The sequence below is a fragment of the Rhincodon typus genome, chromosome 6 (assembly GCF_021869965.1).
Source record: "Rhincodon typus isolate 14 chromosome 6, sRhiTyp1.1, whole genome shotgun sequence".
In the NCBI taxonomy this organism is placed as follows: domain Eukaryota; kingdom Metazoa; phylum Chordata; class Chondrichthyes; order Orectolobiformes; family Rhincodontidae; genus Rhincodon; species Rhincodon typus.
In genome coordinates this window covers 32297176-32314431 of record NC_063337.1, presented here as the reverse complement: position 1 = coordinate 32314431, position 17256 = coordinate 32297176, and the positions used below count along the sequence as shown (strand labels likewise).

The following is a 17256-nucleotide window of genomic DNA, read 5'->3' as shown; positions in this document are numbered from 1 at the left end:
TGCACTCTCCATTGAACCAGGGTTGATCCCCTGGCTTGATGGAAATGATTGAGTGGAGGATATGGCGGGCCATGAGGTTACAGATTGTGCTGGAATACAATCCTGCTGCTGTTGATGGTGCACAGCACCTCATGGATGCCCAGTCTTGAGTTGTTAGCTCTGTTCAAAGTCTGTCCCTTTCTGCATGGTGATAATGTCCTTCCTGTTGTGTGGCACTATTCTCAATGTGAAGAGGGCACTTCATCTTCACAAGGACTGTGCAGTTGTCACTCTTACCAATACTGTCATGGACAGATGCATCTGCAGCCGGCAGATTGGTAAGGATGAGGTCAAGTATGTTTTCTCTGTAGTTGGACCTGCCACAGACCAAGTCTAGCAGCTATGTCCTTTAGGACCTGACCAGTTTGATTAGTAGTGTTGCTGCCTAGCCACTCTTGGTGATGGACATTGAAATACCCCACCAGAGGACATTTTGCACCCTTGCCACCCTCAGTGCTTCCTCCAAGTGTTGTTCAACATGGAAGAGTGTTGATTGATCAGCTGAGGGAGGACAGTAAGTGGTAATCAGCAGGAGGTTTACTTGCCTATGTTTAACCTGAAGCCATGACACTTTCATGAGGTCCGGAGTCAATGCTGAGGACTCTCAGGGCAACTCCTTTCCGACTGTATACCACTGTGCTGCCAGCTTTTCTGGGTCTGTACTGCTGGTGGGAAGGACATGTTCAGAGATGGTAATGGTGGTGTCTGGTACTCTGTCTGTAAGGTTTGCTGTGGCAAAGGCAAAATTTTGGAGCAACAAGTATACACATTAAATTATGACATAATTAATTTGGTTGTACTTCATTTTAACTGCGCTGGATAGTGGCCTAGAATAAGCTAATAGCAGGTTAAAATGAGTGGCAGAGTGGTTGTGGTTCATGAGGAGCGTAAGATTGTATAGGGCTCAAAATGCTGAACCTCATTTCAGTGGAGAAAGAAATGAACATGTGTTTGCCTTGCTGAATTGCATTAAGTCACTTGCTTAATATATCTGTAAACTGTGAAAATTAATTGATTTTCTACAGTACGTTGGGATGAGCCATTTGCGTCGAAGCTCACCAACTCTGGTAGTCCTGACAAGTAGCAATGGAGGGAGTTGGAGATCAGATTCCACAAGACAGCACCACCACTTTCTTTGACTCCCTAGTACAGTGCAACCTGCAAAGGTTTTCTCTTGAGCATTCCAAGGATGGTGCACCTCTGGCTATTGACAGAGCTTCATGGACAGGGGCTGATGCATGGTTGCTGTGCTGGGCTGTAGTTAAGATGTGGTTGGTGTTCATGTATGTTGCTATGGTGATATGAAACAGAATAGTACAGTTGCTCTGGTTTATACTGAGCATGTGCAGTTTGAACGGTTTCCACTGAGTGAGGTAATTTATCATTGATGTTTCACCAGTTGATTTATTGTGTGCTTTCATGCTGAAAAATTAGTGCCATTTTTTAAAAAAAAAATTATTGCCTTGTAGACTACAGTTTTGAAAACATACGTCATGCAAGTAATGTTTGCTGGTATTGTACAATGCAGAATATTTAATTTTGTGCTTTTGACAGACGGAATCAAAACCTACCAAACCAAACGTTGGAGTGCTCTTGATAATCACAGATTGCTAGTCAGTTGCATCTTGGCTGACCTGTATCTCAATTCTGTTCACCAACATTCCATGATACACTGAGTGAATAGATTTGTATTTAGCTCAGTCTTGAGAGCTCCAATTATTCACAGCCATAATCTTTTGGGAGAGAGGCTTTAGATTTTTACCATCTTTTTGTAAATGAATAAATGTTTCCTGATCTTCCTTCTGAATGATCCAGATCTAGTTTGAGATTATGTAGTCCAGCTCTATTTTGAGATTATGACTGGGCGGAGTGCAAAGGAGATTCACCAGAGTGTTGCCAGAATATTCAGCTACAAGGAGAGGTTGGAAAGTTCAGGTTGTTTTCTTTAGTGCAGAAGAGGTTGAGGGGCATGAACAGGGTGAATAGAAAGCAGTTGTTCCCTTTAGGTGAAGGGTCAAAAGGCAAAGCAGGAAGTTTAGAGAGGATTTGAGGAAATAAACATTTTCACCCAGAGGGTGGTGGGGTCTGGAGTGCATTGCATGGAAGAGTAGTTGAGGTACAAAACCTTCAAAATGTACTTAGATAAGAATTTGTAATGTCATCACTTTCAAGGCTATGGGCCAAGTGTGGGAACATGGGAATAGTGTAAGTCGTAGTATATTTTGGCAGTACAAACTGATTCGGATGAAGGGCCTTTTCTGTACTGTATGATTCCAGAACCCCTGTTCATGACTCTTGTGCCTGCTGATATCCTTTCTCTTCATCTTCCTTTCAAGTGCCTTGATCAGATCAACTCCCAGTCCTCTAAAGTCAAGCTAAGCATACGCAACCTATCATCAAAATTTAACCAAGAGATTTCCATATTGCCTCAACCAGGTAATCACTTTAGATACATGGTAGAAGATCTGTTTTAAACTGCAGCTAGTTGCATTGCCAGTTTTGAGATCATTGCCTGCACTATTCATTGAAATCAGGACTACTATGCTTCCAGTCATACATCTTTCCTGGTGAGTGGAGGAATTGTACAAACCAGCTCTGGAGAAGTGGCATCTCTTATCTTTGTAAATAAACCTGAGCTTATCCAACCTGTGACTCAAGTGAAATGACCATCAAAGTTGGGTCTGGAGCTGTTTGTTGTCCCTGGTAGTATCTTGACTCAGCTTGCTCCATGTGAGCCCGTCTGGAAGTCGTGTTATAAATCAAACTAAAATATTGATTACATCAATTGACAAATCTTTGGTGGAATCATTCAGTCTTCTTGGGCAACATTTTAATGGATATCATCAGGGCTGGTCATTTAAACAACAATATTCTTTTTTAAAAAATCAAGAGATCAGTTGGAAAAACATTTACCAGATGTCAATATTTTTAACAGTTTGATCTTTAATGTAAGCACTGCAGCTGCAGTTGATTTTAAACTCCGAGCATCAAGACCAATTGATTACTGCTTCTGGCAATGTACGGCAATAAGCACAGACTACTCCAGGATGTAGTATATAATTTGTGCCCACTCAGTAGTTTGCACAAATTCTTCAGTGTGTCTTTCCTGTGGAATGTTAAAATTGTGCAGATAAGAAATGTTTGAATTTTTTTGTAATACCTGGCAACGGCCAAGGTTACAGAATAATTGAGCGGGCCAGAATAATAAGTAGTGAAAGAAGTCTCCAATCTGCAAAGGTAGCAGCTGATGAGTGATAGGCAAACCAGAGATAGAAAAAGGAATACGTTTTTCTGCTGTTTCATCTGGTTGTAGAATTTTAATGAAATATTTGTAAGGCTTGCCTTCTATAACTACATCGTACTCCACTGCGGAAGCTGGCAATTCCCTGCCAGCACCCCCAACGCTTACTCCACCCGCACCCAACAGCAGATGTCCCCCACAGCCACACACACACATGTATACAACCACTCATACACATAGGCACCCTGTCTTTCTTTTACCTTGAAACACCCTCCCAAGAGATTGCTCAGCATTCAATTAGAAGTTGCTAGGAAGGGAAGAAGGCAAAGCTCACCTTTTTTTAAACCTCATGCTGAGTTGCCTTCTATCTTGACATCACAGTAGATTTATTCTTAGAGTAAGGAAGTGACGTAAATTTTGAAACAAAGATATCTTTGCTGTATTGAGGAAGAATGTGTTCTTTTTGAAATGAAAATGATTCACATCTAATCAGAAGCTTTCTTGGTAGTGTCTATTTTGAGTTGCATGCTTACCATGAAATGATTTTGAAATTTTGGCAAAAATATATTTTACAGTGTGAGTGTATTTTGTGATTGAGTAATCACCATGGATGCAATCTGTCTTTTGCATTTACGCTGCTTACGAGTGGGTCTACATAAGACACAAAGGAAATTCGCTGTGAAATATGTTTTTTTATGAAAATCTATTTATGAAGATATTTAGAATCTTTTATTCATATTGAAGGTTAAATTAATTACCTGATTTGTTGAAGGAAAATTCATTTTTTAAAATGGAAAATAAAACATTTTGCCATAGTCCATTATCCTAACAAAAAGAAAATGATCATTTCTCCCTATGACTGAGACAATGAGAATGCCATGATCCCATACTATCATTTCAACATGATTGGTACCTCAAGCGCAAATTAAAGGGTTTTTTTTCTATTCAGTGCAGTTTCAGACAAAAATCATTTTCAGTGTTATTTTTTTAGGAAAATTATTATATCAGATGCGTTGGCCATATAGATATTCAAAGGGACGGATACCCCTTATTAATGTTCCAAGGATGAAGATTTACAAAAGAATAGTTCAAATGTGATTAGGCTTTCTCAAGTCAAGTCTAAGTCCTAGACTATAATATGATCTCAAGTGATCATCCCAGAGAATATTTTAAGATCAGGCCCTAATAAAAAGAAATCAGGACCCTGGATCCAGAAACCTGGCACTTATTTTTGATAGACTCTATCTTTGCGGAATCGGAGAGGGAAAATGATAGGATGTGATGCACAGATGTAATTTAGCAGGGTCATTTGATTTCTGTGCAGAGTTCAAATAGATGCTATCTTTGCTGGAGAGAGGTCTGTTTCCTACAGTGTGTAAATTACGGTTTACAAGATTAGGCATGAATGTGGAGCAGTCAAGCTGTAAAGTTATTTAAAACTTCTTTTCTTTAAATTTTGAAAATAAAAGCCTGCTGTAATTTGGAGTTGGGGGAAAATCAAACAGCACTTGCAGTTTTAATAGCTATTTGTTGATGTAAGCCTGTGGGCTGTCATTATGGTACTTTCACTGCTTGACTGTTTCCACAATCTTCCATTATCACAGTGGGTGGCCATGTTTTCATAGCTTAACTGATAGCTCAAAGAGTTTGTTAAGGAATTGGTTTTCTTTAATGTGGGCTATGTATATGACGTTTGTTTCTCCTGGAATGAAAATCTGGCCTTTCAAAACTGTTTCTTTCGAGGAAGGTGTTCCAAGTCTGGAATTTCTCCAACATTGGGTATGCAGCTCCACAGTGAACATTTGAACCCAGGTTTCTGATACCACATTTTTCTGGAGAGTGACACTTACAGCCAGGGCATTAACAGGAATCCTGGGCACAAAGTCTATTTCTTTTGACCATCGAACAGTCATCAATGGTATCTGTTCTGATGAAAACGGCTGTTGAATAGGGTGGGCACAGAAATAAGAAATAATAGTTATAATAGACCATTTGGCCTCTCAAGTCTGCTCTACCATTCATTATGATCATGGTTGATCTCCTACCTCGGCCTCACTCACACCCTCCTCCTTGCTCCCTGTATCCCTTAATTGCCTGAGAAAAGTTAATAAAATCTGTTTATCTAATCCTTGAATATATTCAACTAAGGAGCAATCACAACCTTCAAGGGTAGATTCATGACTCTTTGAAAAAGCATTCTCTTCATCACATTCCTAAGCCTCTTACCCTGAAACGATGCGTCTTTATTCCAGATTTCCCACTCAAGAAAAACAACCTTGCAGTTTCTATCCTGCTGAGCCTTTTCATAATCTTGAAGGTTTCAATGTTATTATCTCTTGGTCTTTGAACGTCTAAGAATGTTATCCAATTTGCTCAGCCTCTCATCACAGGACAAGCCTTTCAATCCAGAACCAATGTCATGAACCAGATCAGAGCAATCAGCCCATTACCAGTGAATTGCCTTTAACAAAGTTACTACAATGTTAGGAGTAGCCTTATGATAGTATTATTAGCTACAAGTAACAAAAATCTCAATGGTGGATCCTAATGTCCAAAGGTGTCTAGATAAGGGGAGGAGTAGCTCTATAGGAATAGCCAAGGGGCCAGACATGTGGCAGGCACCAATTTCTGCCGGAAGATGATCTTGACACAAATGCCAGGTATGGAATCATTTAAATATTTGGAGAGAATGTGCTGTGCCAGGAAACACCTTTAGGCTAATAATTACTAGTGACCATGTGCGCAAAGAGCTATGTCACAAGGACATCAAATCACATTGAACAAGGGCCTGAGTCTGTAAGGCTCCAGACCTGTCCTTTTTTGCCATATTCCATGAATGTAGTGAGTTAATATTTATAATTAACAACAGTGTTTCTGTTCACTGACATATGTGTGAACCAGCTTCTGTCAACAGACCTGACCTGACCTTACATTTTATCACTGTTTTGTTGCTGAAAACTTGGAGTGACACTGTCGTTTGGAAAGTGGAAGCATGAGACCCAAAGTATCATCATCATTTAGATGAGATTCTGTGCTGTCCAATTGGAAAGATTGAATAACTTGTATGAGTAATTGATTTCTTGGACTCCTAGGACTGGTGCGTTAGACCCAGCGTGAGGTGTATGATGGACTGAGCACGTATAGATACAGTGGGTTTATCCAATGTTTCTATTAGAAATCTTTGGTAACTCTGGAACGTTTCAGAACTTCCCCCAAGTTGCTGCCATTACAGAGTTGTGGTGAACGACCGATGTGTCTTTGCCCTTACTCCGCCCATAATTTGGAATATGCAAATTGGGCAGAAACTTGCTTATTTCATGCTCACTCTGAAATTACAACACTCCCAAAGCAATAAATCATAAGACCATAAGAAATAGGAACTGGAGAAAGCCATTCAGCCCATCCATCCTGCTGCACGATTCAATGGGATCATGGCTGACCTGACATTCCTCACCTTCACTTTCCTGCCTATTCCCCATAACCATTGATTTCCCTACTAACCAAGAATCTATCTATCTCAATCTTATCTTGTGGCAAGGAATTCCAAAGATTTTCAACCCTCTGAGAAGAAATTCCTCTTTATCTCATTCTTAAATTGGTGCTCCTTTATTCTAAGGCTATGCCCTCTTTCCTAGACTCTCCCATGAGGGGAAATATCCTCTGAGCATTTACCCTGTCAAGCCCCTTAAAAATCCTGTATGTTTCAATGAGATCACCTCTCATTCTTCTAAACTCCAGTGAGTAGAGTACGAACCCGTTTAACTTCTCCTCATGAGACAATCCTTCCATACCAGAGATCTTCCTGTTGAACCTCCTCTGAACTGCCTCCAGTGTAAATATATCTCTCCTTAAATAAGGAGACCAAAACTGCTCACAGTACACAGATGTGGTCTCACCAGCACCTTGTATAGTTGCAGTAAGACTTCACTATTCTATCACATCAACTCCCTTGAAATAAGGATCAACATTCATTAGCCTTCCTGATTACCTGCTGCAGCTTTGTGGTAGCTTTCTGTGTTGAGATTGAGAAACATTGAGATTCATTAAACCCTGTAGCAAAAGTTTTCTGCCCTATTGAAAGCATGAAGCCAAATGGTTTTTAATAATTTCTTGAAACTAAGTGTTGACAGGAGATTTTCTTTTTACACCACTGGCAGAATTTTTACTCCAGTCAAAACGCTGAGCAGATTTTTCACCCCCCAGCATTATCCACACTATGGCCATGTTCTGCCTTTCATTTGGGAGAGGGTAGCTATGGATTTTCGAGTGTTAAAAAAATACATTGTTATTTTGATCTGAGGCAGTGACATTTTCAGGGTAACAGTGCAAAAGCTTGAGCATTGTAGTTGCATTTAATTATTTATCCACTGTGGCACCTACCGTACATTGTTGTCAGCACAGCTGCTCTTCTAGAGATGTTTTTACTGTGTTCAAAAATGTACTGTATTAAAAAGAAAAGGAAACTAAGAGACGGGACCAAATGCCACAACAACAATGATTTAAAAGGTAACTGGTGAAATTTGTATTCTAGTACAAGGTAAATGGCAATAAAATGCTACTGATATTGCATCAAAACTGAAAATTATTTGATCTTGCCACGATCAGAGGTGAGTTAGTGATCCACGAATAACCAAGGGATGGTTTCTGTTACTATACTAGGATTTATGTTAGAGACTTGTCTTCCTGGCTGTTGTCCTTTTAGGCTGGGTGTTGGAGCATGACATTAAAGCTGGGTCTGTACCTGTAGTGTTAAATTCCACTGAGTTCGTCAGGTATTTTGTTGCAAGCTGTTGGGTAAGAATAGTTTGTGCACTTGGCTAATGCTTCGAATGCAGAGATTGATGGTCTGTTTCTGTATTTGCTTTTTACAGGTTCCACAAACCAACGGGTCACATTTCGAAAGAATCTGAGAAAACCTCACAGAAAAAGTGCAGCGACAAGGATAAATAAATTGGTTTGTTGAGGAGTGTGAAATTAGTATTTAAGGAATGACAAAATGAATAAATTAAAGTGAAAGAAAAGGAAGATACATGATGAAAAAATCTACAGTGAGAAAGAGTCTAACACACTTGTAATGCTCCAAATTGGCTGAGGAAAGAACATTCTATCAGTACGTTCTGTCTCACAAGACGTACTTTTACTAACAAGTTGTCATTGTCAAGGCAAAGCATATAATATTTCCGTTTTAGGGAAACAGAGACACATTAGAGACTTTTTGATTACTAACAGTTCACAAGTAATCAAGAATATTAAACTGAAAAGGAAAGGAAGACAAAATGACTTCTTCATTTCAGAATAGCACATTCTGCACAGACAAAGAAGGCAACAAAAAGGAAGTAAAGAATAACAATCAACAACCAGTAGGAACAGATGGAGACACCAATGCAAATGAATTAGTATCGCAGACATGTCTAACAGAAGAAAGGCAAGAGAGGCATAGCCTAGCAGCTGGTATTGTGAATGAGCATCTCCATATAACACAGAACACAACAATACCAAAAGAAGCTCCAGAAGACCCTGTGAACCAAGGTAGGGAGTCTCGATCAGCTGAGATCAGGAATCGGTCAAACAGAAGCAGAAATCTGGAGTTTTCGGAGCTTCTTATGTGTGATAAAATTGAAACTGTTGAATTGGAGAATGCAGAATATACTCAGCACCAAGAAAAAGCTTGCAGCTTGCAGTTCCCTGCGAAGGAAGATCAGAAATTTGGTACAGGTAAAATAATCAGTGTTTCTCAAATTCAAAAGGAATGGTATACCCTGAAAAGGCATCCTTATGCTGCTGAAGCTGCTGTGGAGCATCAATGGCTAAAGAAAGATGTATCAGACAACGATGAAAAAGTGGACTCTATGCAATTGTCTTACGAGGACTCTTCATCTTCCAGTTCATTAGAGAAAGCTACTAAAAAGGATGGATCAGTAGAGACCAGTGCATCCAGAGAGGGTGCTGTTGGATGTTTGCCAGATGACATCTCAATGACTGACTGTTGTACTGGATCATTGAGTTTTCAGGAATTCTACATGGATGTCGATAGTAGCACTCATGATTCACAAAAGGAATCAGAAGACGTATTCAAAGCTATTTCTCCATCTGACTTGACTTCAGTTGAAACAACTGGATTTCATAACAATTCAATTATCTCAGAAAATAGAAAGTCAGCCCCAGAACTGCAAACAAATGTAGCAAGGCCACTTAATCTTGTCAATGTAAGTCCATCACATCGTGAAAATATAATATCTACCACAGCTTCAGATAATGAACAATTGGTGGCTATAAATAAACCAGAAACCCAGACAAACCTGAAAGTATTATCTGATCAACGTAGGGCAATTGATGCACAAAATCAGTTTGCTATAATTAACCAGCAGCACCCTGGTGGTTTTTTGCCTGAAGCAACAGTTCAGAGCAGGAGAAATATTTCCGAAGTAAAGGAGGGAATTGATCCTTGTGATGTTAGCCAGCAGTCACTCACCATGCTTCCTGAAGAGACAGCCAAAATAGAGAGTTCAAAAGAACAATGTCTTAAAAGTCCCAATGTTGAAGAAGACCAGCCCTTAGTCCAACAGCTGGAATGTTATACTGGTGATAGTCCAGTACCTGGAAACAAATCTTCAGTAGCAGTGAGACAGGGTTATAAAACCAAAACAGTCAGTCCGTTGCAAACTGAATTCTGTGGTGTTCAAAATTTTGTGGAAGCTGCTGAACATCTTGGAAATTCTTTTTCCAATGCTACTAGTAATGTGGCTGGCGTGAAATCTACCGTTTCCACAGCTCCAAGCACTACCCACAAGGCAGATAATGACATTGAAAGTGATATACTGCCATGTACAGGAACAAATAACCTTTCTACACAAGAATTTGTCAGCCTTCATGAAGCATTTGAAATCATTGATGGCAGGAAAAAAGACACAAGGCAATCTTTTGTGAGTGGCAGTGGTTCAGCAGAACACAAAGCAGTTCAAGTGGAAAGCATTTCCAGTGTGACAGAAAAGGACGATTCCGAAACCCTCAGTATTGCACAATTGGAGCTGTCAAAGCATTCAACTCAGCTCGGTGTAAATACAGGCATGGGTCATTTGCCAAGACAAGGAGTTAGTCTTGGTCAGAATGATGACCAGTGTTCTGTGAAAAAGACAGACAACTTTTCACAAAAGAAAACAAATGAAATAAACAGCAATGTTATAATAATTGGAGAAAAGCGGGTCAGAAGGATTTCCGAAGAGCTTCCGCCCTCTGAGAGCCAAGTAGTCTCTCAGACTGTAAATCCTGCAATTATGACTTGTACAGAAGTTCAGCAGACGGTAAATATGAAAGCTGCCAATCAGTCCTCAGATTCTGGTGTTAAGGAAATCTCACTGCTTAATGCTGGGACTTTATCAGAATCATCGCTACCACCTCCAATAAGCGACATGCAGATAATAAATTCATTCTCTAAAGCTTCTGATAAAGCTGTTTGCAACAGTGGAATCCCAAAACCAATACTACAGCATCCCAGGGCTGTTCTAACAGACAAAGAAGAGGTAGAAACAAATTACCAGCCCATGCCTGAAGGAAAGACTGAAGCTAAACCCACTCCTAAACCCAAGTACGTGAGACCTAAAATTATAACATACATTCGGAAGCCACTTCAGGTAAAGCCACTTGATGCTATCCATGATGCTCTGGGACTATCTCCAAAACTTTCAACTTGGACCGAATCAATTTCTAAACCGTGCATTTCAAAAGAACACAAGACCTCTGTGTGTGAAAATAAACCTCTCTCTGTGCTCAGTGTTCCTGGGTCTGCTCATGACAGATACAGACCAGAGTTGCAAAGAACTAGGATATATACCACTGGATTGATGGTGTCTGGAATCAAACCTCCTACTCAACAGACATTTCCCAGGATGATGGGAAAACCATTTCCTTCTTCCAGTGATATTGCATCAAAGAAAGCATCTGAAACATTTACTCAGGATAGCACTTCTGAGGTAAGCTTATTCTTGATCATTTTAAATTATGAATGTTTGTGTTCTCAAAGTCAAATTTTAATTGGTTAACTTGCCATTTCTTTGTTCAGGTTACCACCTTGGGAGGACAATAAATTTTAGCTGGATTTTAAGTATTAATTGGCCTGCCATTCACAAATGCATCAGTTGCATGAGATAGCCAGATGGGAATGTATTGAAAAGCAAAATATTGCAAATGTTTGAAATCTGAAACAGCTTCAGAACAAAGTATTAACTTTGGAACTGTCTCTGCAGATACTGCTTGACATGGAATTTCCAAAGTTATTGATCAAAAGCCATTCGGCTAGGAGTCAGTTGTCAATCATAAACCAGAGGGCTTGATTAAACTGGAGTCAATTCAAAAGCGTCCAGCTTTGTAGGTAAGATGGGAGAAATGCCAAATAATGAGAACCAAATTCAGGAGAAATTGGAGGTAGTCAGTTTGTTTGCAACAAATGGCAGATAAAATAAATTGTAGGCGGTTCTAAATGGTGGGAAATGGTAGAATACAGGTAGGTACTTTACTGACAATGTATCAGAATGGGAATGTGGGTGTACTGGTTAACCAGAGCCCAATGTTTCTACAGAGTAAAATAAGGCAAATAGACTGTTGGAATTCCAAGTAATTGTCAGGATATTTAAATTGGAATAAATAACTTTAAAATTTCAAGGGGCTTTCACATGTGTTTGGCATGGGCAGTACTGCTGCTTGACAAATTCATAGGTAAATGCACATCATGGGGTTTTTAAAATCATGTTGCTCACAGCTGATAGTCTCAGCCCTCCAATTAAACATAAACCACGTTGGATTTTATTATCAAAACAGAACTTTTAAACATGTTAATGAGTCAATGCATGTTAGGCCAGAAGTTAAGTATTGTTAGAAGGAGTTAAAAAGTTGAAATTTTCTGTTTTGTACTCTAGGGTGTAAAAACAGACTTTAAAAAAAAAATACACTATTTTATATGGCAAGAGAAGAGGATGCTGATTGAGGTTGTTAACTTGCTCGCCGAGCTGGCTTATTCTCGTCCAGACGTTTCACAACCCGAGCTACAGATCTTTGTCAAAACTTTGAGGGGGCTGATTGGTTAGGCCATCGCTCCATCGAGATGTAACAGGAACAGTTAACTGTCAATCTTTATTCCTTGACCAGACAAGTAGATTCTGATTGTTCAGGGTGTTGCCATGGAGATGCAGTAGAGTTTAGCTGTCCCCATGACCCTATTGTTTGAAAAAGATGCAAAGCACGTACTGATTCTTTTTGCCTACATAAAACAGGGTCCCGAGTATCAATGTATGTAGCACCCAGCACGTATAAATGCATCACACTGTGGACCCAGCTGATGATCTTGGTAAGTATTTTCTGGTGTAACTCTTAGCACAGTCCAGATTATTTAATGAATAATTTCCGAAAGGAGAATCGCACCTTTGTGATCTAAATCAAGGAATATTTCAAATGCAATAATAAGGTATGTTCTAAAACTCCACCCCATTGAACTACAACATGGGAAGATTTTTATTGTTGCTGATTTTAAAATAAATTTCAGGGAAAACTGTCAAAAAAAAATCACTTCAAATAACATGCTCAAGTTTGGTGTAACTTGTACATCATGCCCAAGAGGAAATTTTACCCTCCCTTTCGATTTTATGATACGAATCCGACATATTGTATCCGATACACATAGTGGATGTTCTGCACTGTGCTTCAGGACTTATTCCCTTCTTGGGCTGAATTTGACCAGAAACAAACTAAATGTCAATTTTGGTGAGTTTCATGAAGAGTTTCTCTCCGCAAGGCTTAGTGAAATTGCTCACTCTATTTTCCGAAACCTGACTCATTACCTATACACCACACCTCAAAGGTGCCCTGCCTATACTATCTCCCCTTCACCAATTTAACTTTCCCTTCTGGCACGAGCACAGCTTTTAAAGCCCAACTGTACCCAGGTGACTGCTGTTAGTAGAAGCAGTCCTTCTCAGTGCCTGTAGTGGGAGGGCAGCCGAAAATAAATGGCTCATTGAGCATGTAGGTGGTGTGGCTGAAGTTTCATTGCAACTACAAGTGCACATTCGTAAATGCATTGCTATGTAAGAAATAAGCTACACAGCTCACCCAAACCTCACTTTATCCCATCCTAGAAGCCTGTCTAAAACAGTATTACTCTTTCCCAATGCCCAAAGTAGCCTAATATCCTCTCGTAGAAACAAAGAAAATAGGAGCAGGAATAGACCATTTAATCCTTTGAGCCCGCTTGCTCCATCATTCAGTATGATCATGGCCAATCATCTATCTCACTCTCCTGTTCCTGTTTTCTCCTCATGCCCTTTGATTCATTTAGCCCTCAGAATGATATGCAACTCCTTTAAAACAGCCAAGGCTTTGGCCTCAATCACTTTCTGTGGCAGAGAATTCCACAGGCTCACCACTCTCTGGGTGAAGACATTTCTCTTTATCTCAGTTCTAAATGGCGTACCCATATCCTTGGACTGTGACCCCTGGTTCTGGACTCCCTGGCCATCAGGAACATTCTTCCTGCATCTACCCTGTCTAGTCCTGTTAGAATTTTATAGGTTTCTATGAGGTCCCCCCACCCATTCTCCTAAACTGCAGTGACTAAATAATTAGCTGATCCAGTCTGTCTTCATATGTGGGACCTCCTATCCCAGGAATCAGTCTTGTAAATCTTTGTTGCACTCCCTCCATAGCCAGACATTCTTCCTCTGATAAGGAGACCAACATTATACACGATGCTCCAGGTGTGATCTCATCAAAGCCCTGTACAATTACAGCAAGACGTCACTGCGCCTGTGCTTGAATTTTCTCACTATGAAAGCTAACATACCAGGTGCCTTCTTCACCTGCATGCTTACTTTCAGCAATTGGTGTAGAAGGGCACCTGGGATTGTTACACTCGCCCCTTTCCCAATCGATCACCATTCAGATAATAATTGGCCTTCCCATCTTTGCTACCACAGTAGATAACCTCAGATGTATCCACGTTATACTTCATCTGCCATGTCCACTCACTCAACTTGGCCTAATCACACTTAAGCACCTCTGCATCCTCCTCACAGCTCACCCTCCCGCCCAGCTTTGTATTATCTGCAAACTTGGTGATATTTGGTTCCCTCTTCTAACTCATTAATTGCAGCAAGACGTCCTTTTTCCTGCACTTGAATCTTCTCAATGAAGGCCAGCATCCGGTTTGCCTTCTTTACAGCCTGCTACACCCTTGTGCTTACTGGCAGTGACTGGTACAGAAGGACACCCACATCTCATTGTACATTCCTTCTGTCAGTTTACAGCCATTCAAATAATAATCTGCCTTCCTAATTTTGCTATCAAAGTGGATGACATCAAATTTATCCACATTATACTTCATGCGCCATGCATTTACCATTCACTTAACTTGTTCAAATCACACTGAAGACACTTTCACAATTCACCCTTCCACCCAGCTTTGTGTCAGCTGCAGACTTGAAGATATTACATTTATTTCCCTCATCTAAATCATCAATATACATTGTGAATAGCTGGGACACTGATCCTTGTAGGAACCCACTAATCACTGCCTTCCACTTGGAAAAAGATGTGTTTATTCCTTTTCTGTCTGCCAATCAGTACGCTACCCCCAGTTCCATAAGCTTCACTTTTATATGCTAATGTAGGACATTATCAAAAGCCATCTGAAAGTCTAAATAAACCACATCTACTGGTTCCCCTTCATCAACTAAATGAGATTCTTGAAAAATTCTCAAACATTTGTCAAGCAGATTCCCCTTTCATAAATCTATGCTGGCTTTATCTGAAACAAAAACAGAAATTGCTGGAGAAACTCAAGAGGTCTGAAGCATCAATGGAGAGAAAACAGAGTTAATATTTTGGGTCCAGTAACCCTTCTTCAAAACTCTGAATTTTGAGGAATGGTCATTGAGCCCAAAACGTTGACTCTTGCTTTCTCTCCAGAAATGCCACAAAACCTGCTGAGTTTCAATTTATATTTTTGTTTCAGATTTCCAACATCTACAGGATTTTATTTTATTTTAGTGTCTGACTCCGTCTGATCCTGCCACTGTTTTCAAAATGCTCTGCTATTAAATCTTTTATAACGGACTCTACTGTTTTCCTTGCTACTGATGTCAGGCTAATTGGTCTACAATTCTGCATTTCCTGTCCAACTCCTTTTTTAAATAGTGGAGTTACATGAGCTATCCTCCAATCCATTGGGATAGTTCCAGACTCTATAGAATATTGGAAGATGAGCACTCATGCACCCACTCTTTCTGAGGCCACTTCCTTAAGTATTCTGAGATGTAGATTATCAGGTCCTGGGGATTTAGTGGCCTTTAATCCCATCAATTTCCTCAACACCATTTCCTGCACTTCTTCACTATCATTAGACCTTGCATTTACCAAAATTTTGGGATATTATTTGTGTCCTTCTTTGTGAAGACGGAGCCAAAGTATGCATTTAATTGGTCTGCCATCTCTTTGTTCCTCATTATAACTTCCCCCAACTAATATTTTTCTTCACTAATCATTTTCTCTTTGAGTACATATGGAAGCTTTTGTAATCATGGAACATAGAGCTTAAAACAGTAGAGCACAGGAACCTAAGGCCCACGATATTGTGCTGAACATGACACCAAATGAAACTAATCCCTTCTGCCTGCCCTTGGTCCATATCCCTCCATTCCTTGCATATTCATTTGTTTATCTAAAAGTCCCTTAAATGCCTTTATCGTATCTACCTAAACCATCACCCCTGGCAGTGCGCTCCAATTTGGATGTTTCCTACCAACGTAACCTTGTACTCAATTTCCCCCCTCTTAATCAATCCCATTGTCTCCCTTTATGAAATCTAAGCTGCTCTTCTGCTATATTTTGGTCAATTTATATGCCCCTTCCTTGGATCTAGTAATATCCTTAATTTCCCTTTTTAACTATAGTCACACCACATTTCCCATTTTATTTTTGTGCCAGACAGGAATTAATAATGGTTGCTGTTCCTCCTTGCACCCTTTAAATGTCCACCATTGCCTATCCACTGTCATGCCTTTGGCAAGACCTGTTTACCAGGCTGATTCCGATTATGGTGGGTCTGACGTATGAGGAGAGATTGTCTGGTTTGGAATTGTTTTCGCTAGAGTTCAGATGGATGAGGGGGGTTCTCATAGAGACTTATAAAATTCTAACAGGACTGGACAGGGTAGATGCAGGGAGGATGTTCCTGATGGTGAGTGTGTCCAGAACCAGGGGTCACAGTACGAGGATTCGAGGCAGACCATTTAGGACTGAGTTGAGGAGACATTTTTTCACCCAAAGAGCGGTGAGCCTGTGGAATTAATTACCATAGGATGCTACTGTTGATGCTACTGAGTTGAGTAGAGGTGACACAATATAGCACTTGGGGTCAATGGGATCAAAGGTTATGGGGAGAAAGCAGGATTAGGCTATTGAGTTGGATGATCAGCCATGATCGTGAAGAATAGCGGAGTGGGCTTGAAGGGCCAAATGGCCTCCTCCTGCTACTATCTTCTATGTTTCTGTGTGAGGATGGCACATTGCTTTCCCTAAAAAGATATTTGTAATCCAGATGGGTTTGTAATAGGGTTGAGCCCAGAGCAGGGAAGGTCAACAAGCCCTTGTGAGGAGTGCAAGCCCAGCACGGCCAGGCTTTAGGGACTCTGGTGTTGGACTGTTAACTATATTTCTTTGTTTTTCTACTTTTTAGTGAGAAGGATTATAACGTTTAACTTCTTAACTTTGTTTTCTTTATTTTTCTGCTTTGTACCAAGATTCTGTACTGAGGTACCCTTGTATCTAAGATAGCGCCATATGTGGTAACTTGCAAACTTTTCACTGCACTCATGTGAGTAAGTGTGACAATCAATCAACAGTGGTTATATGCTCACCATTTAGATGGCTTTTTATTCCAGATTTTTACCTAATTGAGATTTTGGATTCTACTATGGTCCCATGTTGAA

The 17256-nt window shown here is 40.1% G+C and overlaps 1 protein-coding gene across 1 annotated transcript in view; it reads left to right on the top strand.

The window, feature by feature from the left end:
- The first annotated feature begins 9129 nt into the window (after positions 1–9129).
- Positions 9130–17256, top strand: part of LOC109915476 (microtubule-associated tumor suppressor candidate 2) — a 263806-nt gene continuing 255679 nt past the window's right edge. Inside the window, exon 1 of the mRNA XM_048597920.1 lies at positions 9130–11250. Within this exon, the coding sequence (XP_048453877.1) occupies positions 9130–11250 (2121 nt within the window). The remainder of the gene's footprint in view (positions 11251–17256) is intronic.